Genomic DNA, 13997 nt, shown 5'->3' with positions numbered 1-13997 from the left:
GATAAAGCAGCAAAGCTGTCAAATGTACAGATGAAAAGCAGAAAACAATGATGCACAAAATAGGTTAATATGTACATTTATTTATTTCCAATTTTAACACTTTTATTACACAATAACAAAGTAATATAATTGTTAAGATGTGGAGAACACTTTTAAATATGGAATTAGTTCAGTACTGAGCCTGTTAACATGCCTAAGAATTGAATGTGAGGAAAACCTGCTATATTCGAAAAAAGCACACCTCCAACAGAAATAAACAAAGGCAATTTTTGAAATTGATCTGTATATTATACCTCAGTCAGTCGTCTAAGTTTCAAAGCAAAATATGACATGGTTTCAATTTTTTTGTATAATGGTGGATGGAGTATGCTGAAGAAAGAGTAAAAGTACTAAAGGTGTTACCAAAAAGAAACTGATTTCCTAACACTGGACAGATGCATGTGCATTTCCACAGCACAGGTGTTGAGTAAGCTTGACGAAGAAGCACAATTTGAAGCACTGCACATACAAAAACCAGGAGGGCACTACAGTTCATACTGAGCCAATTTATGAATAATTAGAGTAGTCAACCTATCTATTTCTCTCTATAGTTACAGATACATGTAATTGCATTTCAATAAGGACTGCTTTCCCATAACCCAGTTGAACTTACCTTATCAACTTCAAATTGCCGTAACGAACATCTCCATTTTGATGTTCAAAAGCACCATTACAAATAGAGACTTCTTCAATCTTTCAGAAAAAGAAATCAATATAGTTGGTTTTTGAACTAAACCTGTATTCTAAGTCCTCTCTTTTTTTTCTGTAAGTCTGAAATTAATTAGTGACATGCTTTTCCTTAAATGGTCAATATGGTGGCAGCACCCAAAAAAAGTTTTCATCAAATTTGACGCATTATTACATAAAACAGCATAACACCTCCAATTTTTAAAAAGATGAAAGTATCATGGATATTCAGAAAATTTGACTAACAAAAGTATTCAAGCCCATGAAAGCTCAAAGACATATCTTGAAAATGGCATAACATTTCACCAAAAACTGCATAACTTCTAGAAAAGGACACCAATTCATGCTGGTTTTCAAACTCAGCCCATATTTCAGCCCTATGTTACTTTGTTAAAAATATATAGAGGACACGGGGTTCTTTAAATGGTCAATATGTTGACAGTGCCCAAAATAGGTTTTTCTTCAATTTTCATGCAATATTACATATTGCTTAACAACACAATCACTACCAATCTCTAATTATGTACTGCAGGTAACATACATATTTAAAAATGTGACTAACAAAGGTCTTCAGACCTATGGAAGTTTAAAGTCACACCTTCAAAATGCTTAAATGTGAAAAATGAACTTCTGAAAAAAAACTTTTACGAAATATGGCCCGATCAGGCTGCTTTTCAGACTTGACCTGTATCTTAGTAATATTGGTAACTCTTATAAACTTGAAGAAAAAGGACAACCGGTTTTCCACTCAGTGTTATCTGTATTGTATATACACTGAAAAAAAAGCAGAACTTTTGAAAAATGGTCTGATCAAGCACATTTTTGAACTAAACCTATATTTTAGAAAGAACAATCACCCCTGTGAGTTTCAATACAATAAGCCTATTGTTTTTTTTTTTAACTAAAATGCGTTATCAGTATTGCATAATGTTGGGATTGTTATAACAATGTGTTAGGTATGTTATCATATTGATTTTAGATTGATATGTCCCAGCATGCCTTGTTCTTCTGGTTTCTGAAATAAATGGCATTCTAGTTAATTTGTTGGTCTGCTATTTCATCTTCTTGATTCCTTGAGTTCGTCATCCTCAACAGGTTATGGGTTATTTTGTCAATTTTCATGCAATACTACATAATACTTTACATAAAAATCTACACCAAATTCAAATTATGCACAAGTGGTAACACAGATATTAAGAGTATGTAACTAGCATAGACTTCGGGCTTTGAAAATGCCAGAATGAAAAATGAAAATTTCACAAAAAATTGCAAATTCAAGAAAAAAAAATCCAGTAAAACTGGTTTTCTGATTTGAGCTGTATGTCAATGCTAAGAAATATACTTTTTATTTTCAGAATAATAAGTAACACAATTTTCCTTTCATAGCAATTGTGGTGGTATTGCACAAAGTAGAGTTTTTGTCAATTTTGATGCAATATTTCATAATGATTAACAGCATTATCATAGCCATTTTTTATCATTTACTATACTTAACATGGACATTCAAAAAATGAAACTTAAATTCCACTTCATGTCTGTGGGAGCTCTTAGTTCCACATTGAAAATGCCAATATCTGAAAAATAAAAAATTCACAAGGAACTGCATAACTTCCAGAAAAAGAAAGCAGACTGGTTTTCCAACTCAAGCTACATTTATGTCCTATAAAGCTTTTCAGTAAGTTTGGGAATCATAAGTAACATTAGATTGTTTTCCTTTTATGCTCAATATGGCAAAAGAACCAAAATAGGGTTTTCTACACTTTTAATGCAATATTACATAATGCTTAACAGCATAATCACCACCAATCTTTATTTATGCACGGCAGGTAATGTAGGTATTTGGAAAATGTGACTTAAAAGGCATTTAGGCCCATAGAAATCACAGCTTGAAAATGCCAAAATGTGAAAAATGAACGTTTGAAAAAACTGCATAATTTCACAAAAAATAGCCCAATCAGGCTGGTTTTCAAACTTAAACTGTATTTTAGTAATACTGATCACTCCTGTAACTTTGAAGATAAAATGTCAACCCATTTTCCACTTTATGTGTTTTCAGTAATGCACATAAGCTGAAAAAAGCAAAAAAACCAGCATAACGTTTAGGCCTGATCAAGCTGTATCTTATGGATATTCATCAGTTCCTTAAAAGTTTACAGACAAAAGGTAAAACAGTTTTGCACTTTGCACTGTGATATTACTGAAAGTGCATGGTGTGTCCTCTGTGCCTGTACATAAAAAAAAGTCCAATCAACCTGATTTTTGAAGTCAACCTGTATGTTAGTAATATTGATGACACCTGTAAGTTTTAAGTCAATAAGCCTCTTGGTTTTCCTTGAAATGTGTTTTCTGTATTGCATATGGTATAATATATGTACCCTCACAAGGGCTGTAGTTATAATTGTGGACATTTTTGCTGAGGCGTAGTATAGAGATTAGCCATCTATTTAACAAGAGACTTATCTCTTTTAAGATATCTAGTGAAATATTAAAATATCTAGTGAAAAATCAATCTGTGGCCCTGGTAGAGGGTATAATATATGTTGGAAAAAACAAAAACATAATACATTGAAAAGAATCATCTGTAAACATCGGCTAACAAAAACTGAAATTCATAAAGTCACACGGATTGTTTGTATTAAATGAGGATATCATGACCATGTGTGCCCTATGCACGAATGTAAGCTATTTTTTCTTTTTATCATATGACCTATGTTTATTCTGATTTGACCTATGTACTTTTGGCCAATGAGCACATGGCTACCTGTGTTTGCTTCCATTCCTATGCATGTGCAGATTCTAGGATTACCTTTTTCTGACCAAGGAAACTGTTATATGTTGCCTGCTGTTCTGACCCCATGGTTGGCTCAATTAAAAACTTATTAACTATAGAGAGCTTTGAGAAAGTTGAGAAGTACATGGAAGGCAATTAATTTTTAAATCTATAGCTTGGTATTAGGTAGGGCCAACTTCATATTGAATATTGATTCCTAATTCCTATTCAAGTTCAATAGTAACTATAGGTGTATCTCAGAATTAGTGAGAGTTTTTACTCTTACGACTTGTTGCTGCTTCTCTCGTGAAAGTCCACTGATTGACCCCAAACTCCTGAAGATGAAAGAAGTCCCTTATTGTAATTCCTTAGTAAAATACAAAAGCTTAGGTCTGTGTACTTTCTGAAATCCAGCACAAATAATTTATTTTTTGCAAAAAATTCAGATTTTTAGAAAATTTGGCATGTTTAACCTTGAAATGAAGGTCAGAGGTCAAATCCAAGGGCATATTTGAAATCTCCACATATTACTTTCGATCAGCCACCAATGAAAATTTTCTCATAGTTCCTTCTGTTTGGGAGATATTTAACATTTAACTTTGCAACTATTGGCCAAGGGTGAATTGCTATAATGGCCACACCTAGACCCGAGCATCGACAAAGCCCACATTTCCCATGGATCAAGTTGAGATTATTTGTGACCTACATACAAGAGATGGATACATGGGCTGTTGTAGTCTTGAAGGAGAAGCGGTAACAGTGACGTGGCAGCAGAGCCGGCAGACAATACCGGTCGGGACTAAAACCATGTGCTCTGCCAGCACCAGACTAGTGATACAATAATCAGTTTTCAACATGTACATAGACCAAGGTTCTCACCAGTTTGATTGTTTTGTCCCAGGATGCACTCAGCACCAGGTGCTCTGATCTAGTCTGGCTCCAGTCAACACTGTGAACCTAGAAAAAAAAAGTACAATACATGTACACCCTGACTTAGGGTGGTGAGAGGCTTAACATATACACTGTACATGCAAGTAAAAGGTTTGCATGGGTGACAGTTCTAAAAACTCATGGGAAAATGATAATCCTGAAAAGCTATGTGACGGCAGTGGGAAGGGAGGGGGGCTTTGGAGTAAAATACATTCTTATAACAATATTGAAACAAACAATATCAACTTGTTAAATAAAAGAAAAACTTATTACTAAAAGACTTCTACATGTTTGTGTCATGTAAAATTTTCATGTAGCATTTCAAACACTTAATAACCCTCATGTGATCTTGAAAGTTGATAATTAAAATACTTATAATCTGATCCTACCTTATGCACTGATGACAGACATGATAAGATTATACTAATAAGCTAGTTCTGATCTGACTTTGTATTTTGAAAGGTATGGCATTTTACTTCCATTAAAAAGAATAAAGGATCAGTTTGTCAAAAGTCACCATAATAGGCATGTTTCAACTAATACCTTTTGCCATATATTTGTATTATAGTTTAAGCCCACCCCCTCCTCCCAAAAATGTAAAAGTATACTAGTATAACTGCATGTACTGGCAAAATAATTGACCCCCTGAAAAAATATCAAAATCAGTAACTGTGCTGACATATTGCATTCTTTTTTTTTCAATTAAACTGTACACATATTATGGTAATGGGCCATGAATTAATTAAAATAAGGAAAAGATTGTTTTGGCCGAAAATTCATGAAATAAGAGGTATTCAGAAATTCCATATGTTCAAATTTATTAAATTCTATCATTTTTGACAAGGAATTGTCTGTTTGTCGCTAAGCCCTATGTTATCTTTTCTTGACGATCTCTGTGTCAGTTACCATATTGTATAAAAAGTGAGTGTCGGTAATCGCGACCCAAGGGACACACATACTTTCACCTCATCACCATGTGTATGGCTCAAGGTGCTTGATAACAATCAGTACTGTAGGCTAAGGATGCAAAACAGCACCATAATCAGCAGTGTCATTCTTCAGAAGCCATTCTGGCAGCCAGAAACTAGTGTCGTTTCTCAAAAAGGATCCTGGCATTCAGAAAGGGAATGAAGGGAGAGACAGCCGGCCATTAGCATCTACCTCGACCAGATTATCTTCACCTAGAAGGCAATTTACATATTTGTTCAAGGCACCTTGTTAGCGGAAGATCATCAGTGGGAGATCAAGAGCGATCCCAGTGAGATCATCAAGGTGAGATCATAAAGCCATTCGAGCAAGATGAGAAAGCAGTTTTTCATATTTGTTCAAGGGACTTCATTCATGGAGGATAGTCTGGCAATCAAAAAAGTGAACCAAGAAAGCAATAATGGCAATCTTTACTGCAGCTCTTTGCTTCTCTTGTTCTGTTATTGAAATCCCTATTGAGGGAGCTATTGTGCACCTCAGTAACACTACCGATCGCTATCTCACACCGGTTCTCTGCTGAAAACGATAGCATGACAGTGCAGCTCTTCACTGATATTGTTTGAACTATGTTATTACCTCTTGGGTGTGTTCTTTGTAATCCATAATTGGACCCTGTAATGGAAATTAAAAACAGTTTTAAAACTTGTAAAGAAACTAAACAGAAAAAAAAATGAAATGGAACAGAAAATTTGTTGTGTGTATCCCCTCTCCTATACTGTTTAACAAAACTGGCAGAAATGCTTGTATTGACCAGGGCTTGACATAAAACTTTTTGAGGCACTTGCCTGGAAGGCAAATAGGTCTGAAAAGCTTTTCAATCAAATCACTCAGAGGACTGCACTTCCCATAAATGTCTACACACACACACAACCACTAAGTAAAATTTAAAACTTTTAATTGTCCTCAGATAATTTTAACAAGAAGCAATCCATGTACTTAACTACACTGTTCACGCATTCATATTTTAATGTTTGGTATTTACTTACGTTTCTGTGTAACAGACTTTAAATTGTTTGCTGTGAGCAATTTTTAAAATTATTTAACTCACTCTTTGCTGTGCAACATCCCAGATTTGTATTCCACCATCTCCTGAAGCTGTTACAGCAATGTTTTCATTATTCTCTGCCCATGTCACGTCAAAGAGTCCATCATTCCAGTCATAGGTTCTCAGAAGCTGTGGACCACTGGGAAGAAAATCAACCAGGAACAAAGTACCACAACCTGAAGAAGTAATCAACACTGCATTTGATTCAACTTATTATAAAAGACCCTTTATCCTTCATGAAATAAAAATAATAATAAGCAGAAAAACAAGGCAGTAAAGCTGTCAAATGTACGGACAACAAGAAAGAAAAATAATCCAGTCAAGCTGGTTCACCAAATTGTGCCCGGGGGGAGGAAGTAACAGTTGCAACACAAGGCCAGTGATTAGGGGCAATTGACCTGGATTTTCATTCCAGGTGAAATGACCCTAGAATTAAAGTTCCGGTTCCGGTCGTGGGAGAGGCTCATGAACGAGGTCCTCTACATTTTCTTCTTTATTGAAAGGACTCTACCTTGACAGCTTAGTAGCATGAGGTATGATGAAAATTATAGTTACGCCCGCATACCATGGTAAAGAAAAACAACAAAAGGAAAAACAAAGAAAAGAATATCAGTGGAGAAAGCGTCAACAAGATACAGGTGACAACGAATCACTCGACGCCAATACCACGTGTGAGCTCAACAATGAGCCAAGCACCGCAGCCACAAGGGTTTTTGCAGTTTTCTCCCCAGGGACAATTCCCGGGATATATTTCACCAGTGCCCCAACCAGGAGACTTGTATGGATTGATTGGAAATCTTACTAGAAAGGTTGACGAGGTAAACGCACGACTGGAAAAGCTAGACGTAATAGACCGCCGGCTGATTTACATGGAGAATGCGATGGAGACCATGAAAAACGAGATGAAAGGTATGAAAGATAAGGTCGGGGAAATTGAAGATGGACTCAGTGCTTTGAACATAATATCAGAAACCAACCGAATTGAACTGAAAGAGATGCAGAAAAATATGAAAATGCTTGAAAGGGACGAGGCAAAAACTACGAAAGTTATCGACGCAGTACAAGATAACCTTACACACTTGAAAAACGAAATTGTAACCCTGAAGGAAAAACAAGTAGACCTACAGGCCCGAAGCATGCGCGATAACCTTATTTTCACGGGGATTGAGGAAACAGACGAGGAAGACACAGAAACCATACTGGTCGATTTTCTGGAAAATAAAATGAAGGTGGAACACATGCCAGCTTTCCATAGAGTACACAGAATGGGGAAAAAGACACCAGGTAAACCACGACCAATTATAGCTAAATTTGCCAACTCTAAAGTAAGAGACAACATTAAGAGAAGAGCGGTGTCACTCAAAGGTATAGAAAACAATAAATATGGGATAAATGAACAATACCCCCATGAAATTAACGAGAAAAGAAAGATGCTCTATCCCTTTTATAAGTCAGCAAAGAGACAACAAAAGAAAGCGGTAATGGTTTATGATAAACTGTATATCAACAACGTGCTATTTGTGCCCGACTCTGAACAACCGGCGAAACGAACCCAGGAAACCCCACGCTCCACACCGGGATCGGTACATGGAACATAGGACAACCATGAAGGCACCAATATCCAATATGAACTTGATAATCTGAGAATAAATATGTTATATCCTAATGACCCCCAAAGAGAAGGTAACAGCACTAGTAACAGCACAAATCTAGACTATGACATAACAGAGGATCTTAAACTTTTTTATTTAAATGTATGTGGGCTAAGCAGGAGATTGCAATACCCAGACTTTAGAGAACTAATTGAAAAATATGACATAGTATGTTTTACAGAATCAAAAATTGATGAACAAGACAATATTGATTTGCCAAACTTTACATTCTTTGCTAAACATAGAAAAGCATTTTCAAATTATCGTTCAGGTGGAATAGTTCTTGGGTGTAAAAATCAATTAGCTAGTTTTATAGAACCACTTGAAACTGACTCAGAATACATTCAATGGTTCAAAATTGATGGATCATGTTTAGACTTTAATGATGACTGTATTCTAGGTGTTGCTTATATACCCCCTGAGAAGTCTAATTACAGCTCACCAGATGCATTTAATGAAATTGAAAGAGAATATCTTGTCATAAGCTCTACATACGATAAAATTTGTTTAATAGGAGATTTTAATGCTCGAATAGGAACAAATGATGATTTCTGGGCCACAGATGAAGTAACTAGTCATGAACTTAATACAGGTGACCCAGACATTGACAGATTAAATGATATTGCTAAACTTGATGAACTGAACATTCCTAGAAAAAGGCAGTCAAATGATGCCAAGAAAAATAATTACGGATATCACTTACTAAATCTATGTAAATCAAATAATCTTTTTGTGCTAAATGGTAGACTAGAGAAAGGCAAGTTTACTACAATTAGGTCAAGTGTTGTAGATTATTGCATAGGAACACCAGAATTTATAAGGGGTGTAGTTGACTTTGAAATATTAGATTTTTCTAAACTTTTCTCTGATATACATTTACCATTGTCTTGTTCACTCAAAAGCGGTCAGCACAAACAACAAACAGATAAAGTTAAGAAAACAACAGACCTTTTTATTGAAAAAATCAAAGCATGGGACAACACCAGATCAACCCTATTTTGTGATAATATTGATAAACAAGAAAGTGACAAAATTTTGCAATACATTGGTAATCTTAACATAAATGATGTCTGTAAGGAGAAAATAGACTTTATCACAGAAAAAATTGCTGAAATTTTGCTTAACTCAGCTAAATTAGCGCTAGGGACATACAAGTATAGAATTAGTAACAAAAATGAAATTCAAATATTTTCAAAAGTGAACTTAGAAAAGCAGAAAAGTGCTACAAGACCACACTAGATAATAGAATTAAAAAGCATAGAATAACTATTATGAACAAAATAAGGAAACTCAGGTATGCAAGTCCAAAGGAATATTGGAAAATATTAAACAAAAAATCTGAACAAAGACTGGAAATAAAAAACATAGACGAGTTTTACAATTATTTCAAGGAAGTAAACAGTAGTGTAGATGGAAATAACCCACCGAATTATAACCATAACCAGATAAATAATGAAATGCTTAATGAACCAATTACTGAAACTGAAATCCAAAACACAATAAAAAAATTAAAGAAAAATAAAAGTGCTGGTGCTGACAAGATATTGAATGAGTATATTATCTCTTCTGCCAGCACTATGATGCCAATCTATAAAAAATTATTTAATTTGGTATTAGATACTGGTATTTTACCAGAAGCATGGTTAATAGGCACTATAATCCCAATCTATAAGCAAAAGGGAAACATAAATGACCCAAAGAACTATAGGCCAATTACTTTACTCAGTTGTCTGGGTAAAGTATTCACTTCTATATTATGTAAAAGACTAACTGATTACTCTGACAACGTTATGCTGTTACAGGAAAACCAAGCTGGCTTCCGAGCCAACTATTCTACCATTGATCACATATTTACATTAAATACACTTATAGACCTTTCAGTTGCATCAAAAAAGAAATTATATTGTGCTTTCATAGATCTAAAAGCAGCTTTTGATAAAATATGGAGGGCAGGGTTATGGGGGAAGCTAATGAACCACAATGTAAATGGAAAATGTCTGAACGTTATTGTAAACATGTATAATGGCTGTAAATCTAGAATATCTTTAAATGGTATATTATCGGAATATTTCCCATGCAAAACAGGAGTACGACAGGGCGAAAACCTATCACCCTTCTTATTCTCAGTATTTCTAAATGATCTTGAAGAATTTCTAATCCAAAAAGATGTCACAGGCTTAACACATGTAACAGATGAACTAGAACATGAACTACACATATTAATGCAAATAATGATCATATTATATGCAGATGATACGGTTCTCCTAGCAGATTCAAAAGAAAACCTACAATATCAACTTAATTGCTACTCCACCTACTGTCAAATATGGAAGTTAGAAGTAAATGTAGAAAAGACAAAAATCATGATAGTTTCTAAGGGCCGCACCCAAAAGAATATAAAATTTACTTTTAATAACCAAAATGTAGAAATAGTTAATTGTTTCAAGTACTTAGGAGTTTATTTCTCTAAAACGGGATCATTTTCAGAAACAAAAAGGTATTCAGCAAAGAAAGCAACTAAAGCTATGTATGGGATATTAAAGAAAGCAAGGCATCTAAATCTAAGCATTGTTGATCAGCTATATCTCTTTGATAAGATTATTGTTCCGATTTTATTATATGGGTGTGAAGTATGGGGATTTGGTAATTTAGAAATCATAGAACAGGTGCACTTGAAATTTTGTAGATATCTATTAAATCTAAAAACCAGCACTCCCAAGATAATGATATATGGGGAATTAGGTAGAATGCCATTAAGTATTATTATAAAAGGAAGAATTGTATCATTCTGGATAAACTTGCTCACAGGTAAACAAAGTAAATTTTCATATATATTGTATAAACTCGTTTATAATAAATTTATGCAGGGATGTGAATGTAAGTGGATGGGAAATCTGAAATCCATTCTGGATAACTGTGGTTTAAGTAATATATTTAGCACACAGGATGTCTGTAACAAGGAATGGCTTATAAATTGTGTTAAACAGAAATTGCAGGATCAGTATATACAAGAATGGAATTCAGATTGTAACAACTCTAGTAAAGGGTTAAGCTATAGTATTTTTACAAACTCAGAGTTTAAATGCAGGAATTATATACTTTCTACTTTATGTACACACAAAATAATTACAATAGCTAGATTCAGAACAACAAATCATAGATTACCAATTGAAACGGGCAGATGGAAAAAAATACCTAGAAATTTGAGATTATGCAACTTGTGTAAAAATGAAATAGGGGATGAATTTCATTATGTCTGTAGATGTACCTTTTTTGCAGAAAGTCGAAACTTATATATTCCAAAAAAAGCATGTATTAGACCGAATGTAATTAAAATGTATGAAATATTTTCAACGAAAAATAAGAAAAAACTGAATAATTTGTACAAATTCATTAGTATTGTGAATAAGGGGGTCAAGCCTTCAGGTTGATGTATATATATATATGCTCTCTAAACTGTAAATGTACAGTAAATGAGAATAAACTATTTCATTTCATTTCATTTCATTTACTCCCTGATGATAGTGACTGACAGTCACAGAAATATTGGAGGTAATACCCACATATTTTACAAGCTCTTGATAAAAAGAAAAACAATAATTTGAATTTAACAAAGTTTTCCTTAAAGAGCATTTCACAGTACACAGATTTTTTTTTCAATTTTGATGCAATGTTACACAATGCTTAACAGCTTATAATCACCATCAATGTAAAATTCAGCACTGCAGTAATACAGACATCTAGAAAATGTGACTAGTAAAGGTCTTCAGTCCCAAGGAAATTCAAATTCAAATCTTGAAAATGCCAATATGTACACAAGTACTGAAATGTACTATTTTCATTTTCAGCACTTATTACATAAAACACAATAACCAACTTAATTTTATTTCTAAAAATGTTCAGACATTCAGATGCAGAAAAGAGTGCACCAAATAATGTTTTGGCCAATTTTGATGCACTATTACATAATGCTTTACAACAGCATTATAACTCTTACCCTCTTACATTATGTACTACAAGTAACATGGAGATTAAAGGGATAACAACTGTCTATTTTGGCCAAAAATGAATTTTCCTGAGGTAAACAGCAATTTTCCCATACTTAACAATGGTTAATGAATCCATTTCTACATACAAAGTTAGTCCCTGTTTTTTTTCTAAAAAGTTTTTTTGTAATTATCTCTTAAGAGATTATTACAGAGTATAGCCATCTATGGAGGTCATGTGGTCAGACGGCAAGCACATATTTCAGATTTATTGCTATTACTATCGTTTTTGTGGTAAAATAGAATATATTATATTTCTATGAGTTGTTTACAATGTATTTGTTGTGAAATATAGATCTCATACGAAGAGTTATCACTTTAAAAAAGTAAGTCAGTTTCATGGGCTATAAAAGCCACTGAAAATGTTAATGTGTGAAAAATAAAATATTGAAAAAAACAAAAACAAAAAAAAAAACAGAATAATTACTGTAAATGTAAGCCAATCATGCCGATTTTTGAAACCAACCTGCCTCTTTACCAAACAAAGCCAAAAATTTGGAAGTTAATGGACAAACATCTCCAAAATTTTGCAAATAACCAGATTAATTCCCGTAAATGTGAATGGATCATGCCCATTTTTGAAAGCAACCTGCTCAATTCAGTAAATTTAAAGTAAAACAAAAAACAGTTTGGCAGTTATGGGGCGTACATCATGTGTTGGTCAGCGACAGCAAATGTGATGACACAGACAGACAGACAGACAGACAGACTGTACATAAAACAATAATCGTCAACAGCTCTGACACTTGATAAAAAAGACTGCCATTCAGACGGAATGATTAGTCTCAATCTGATTACTTAAAATTTTTTATCTTACACATGTCAAGTTTGCACTCACTTGATTAGACTACATGTCAGGTGAACAGTAACATAAGATATTTTTGGATGACTTAATCAAACTAGAGGATCAGAGAGGCGATACCGCCTCCGAATATTGTACCACCAGCTGGAGCAAGCACATTCGTATAGACCCCCACATACACAAAAAAAGGAAGACAGCCACTAGTCTTGTGCTTGACAAGCTGTAAAAATGCAATCGAAGAGAATTTTCAAAATATGCAAAAAATATATATATAACTAAAAAAATGGTACAATCAAAGTTAAGTTCATCATAAGGTAGGTCAAAGGTCAATTCCAAGGTCACAGTAAATTGCCAGACTTCCTATTCAACTTCAATAGTAACTATGGGCCTATCTCTGCCAGGTTTGGAGTTAAAAGAGAAAGAAATTAGCAGAGTTCAGTTCATGATAATAAGTAGGTCAAAGGTCAATTTCAAGGTCACACTTAGATTGCCAGTATATAACTTCCTATTCAAGTTCAATAGTAACTATGAACCTATCTCTGTCAGTTTTGGAGATAAAGGGGAAGCAAAATATGCAAAGTTCAGTTCATGGTGAAAAGTAGATCAAAGGTCAATTTTAAGGTCACATGTAGATTGCCAGTATATGACTTCCTATTCAACTTCAATAGAGACTATGGACCTATCTCTGCCAGTTTTGGAGATAAAAGGGAAGCAAAATTTGCAAAGTTCAGTTCATGGTGAAAAGTAGGTCAAAGGTCAATTTCAAGGTCACACTTAGATTGCCAGTATATAACTTCCTATTCAAGTTCAATAGTAACTATGAACCTATCTCTGTCAGTTTTGGAGATAAAGGGGAAGCAAAATATGCAAAGTTCAGTTCATGGTGAAAAGTAGGTCAAAGGTCAATTTTAAGGTCACATGTAGATTGCCAGTATATGACTTCCTATTCAACTTCAATAGTAACTATGGACCTATCTCTGCCAGTTTTGGAGATAAAAGGGAAGCAAAATTTGCAAAGTTCAGTTCATGGTGAAAAGTA

At 34.1% G+C, this 13997-nt stretch overlaps 2 protein-coding genes across 4 annotated transcripts in view; one reads left to right on the top strand and one right to left on the bottom strand.

Moving 5' to 3' along the window:
• LOC106167376 (peroxisomal targeting signal 2 receptor) overlaps positions 1–13997 on the bottom strand; it is a 32827-nt gene that overhangs the window by 14119 nt on the left and 4711 nt on the right. For all 3 annotated transcript variants that reach the window (XR_015332960.1, XM_087005275.1, XM_087005269.1), the window contains exons 2-4: positions 6462–6634; positions 5990–6025; positions 4376–4453 (exon numbers count right to left, since the gene is read on the bottom strand). Coding sequence is in view for 2 of the 3 variants with exons in the window: in XM_087005275.1 (XP_086861401.1) it covers positions 4376–4453; positions 5990–6025; positions 6462–6634 (287 nt within the window). In the remaining variant the exon portion in view is untranslated. The remainder of the gene's footprint in view (positions 1–4375; positions 4454–5989; positions 6026–6461; positions 6635–13997) is intronic.
• On the top strand, positions 6899–8126 carry LOC147764230 (uncharacterized). Its single transcript, XM_087005258.1, has one exon. It carries the CDS (start codon positions 7025–7027, stop codon positions 8054–8056), a length of 1032 nt encoding a protein of 343 aa, XP_086861384.1. The 5' UTR covers positions 6899–7024; the 3' UTR covers positions 8057–8126.

The sequence above is a fragment of the Lingula anatina genome, chromosome 1 (assembly GCF_051362555.1).
Source record: "Lingula anatina isolate TDL-2025a chromosome 1, LinAna3.0, whole genome shotgun sequence".
Classification (NCBI taxonomy): domain Eukaryota; kingdom Metazoa; phylum Brachiopoda; class Lingulata; order Lingulida; family Lingulidae; genus Lingula; species Lingula anatina.
The sequence above is the reverse complement of the archived record's forward strand: the minus strand, read 5'-3'. Positions and strand labels throughout refer to the sequence as shown.

Bases quoted from the DNA above. Each gene is read 5' to 3' on its own strand.
- LOC147764230 (XM_087005258.1), top strand. From the start codon at position 7,025: ATGGTAAAGAAAAACAACAAAAGGAAAAACAAAGAAAAGAATATCAGT.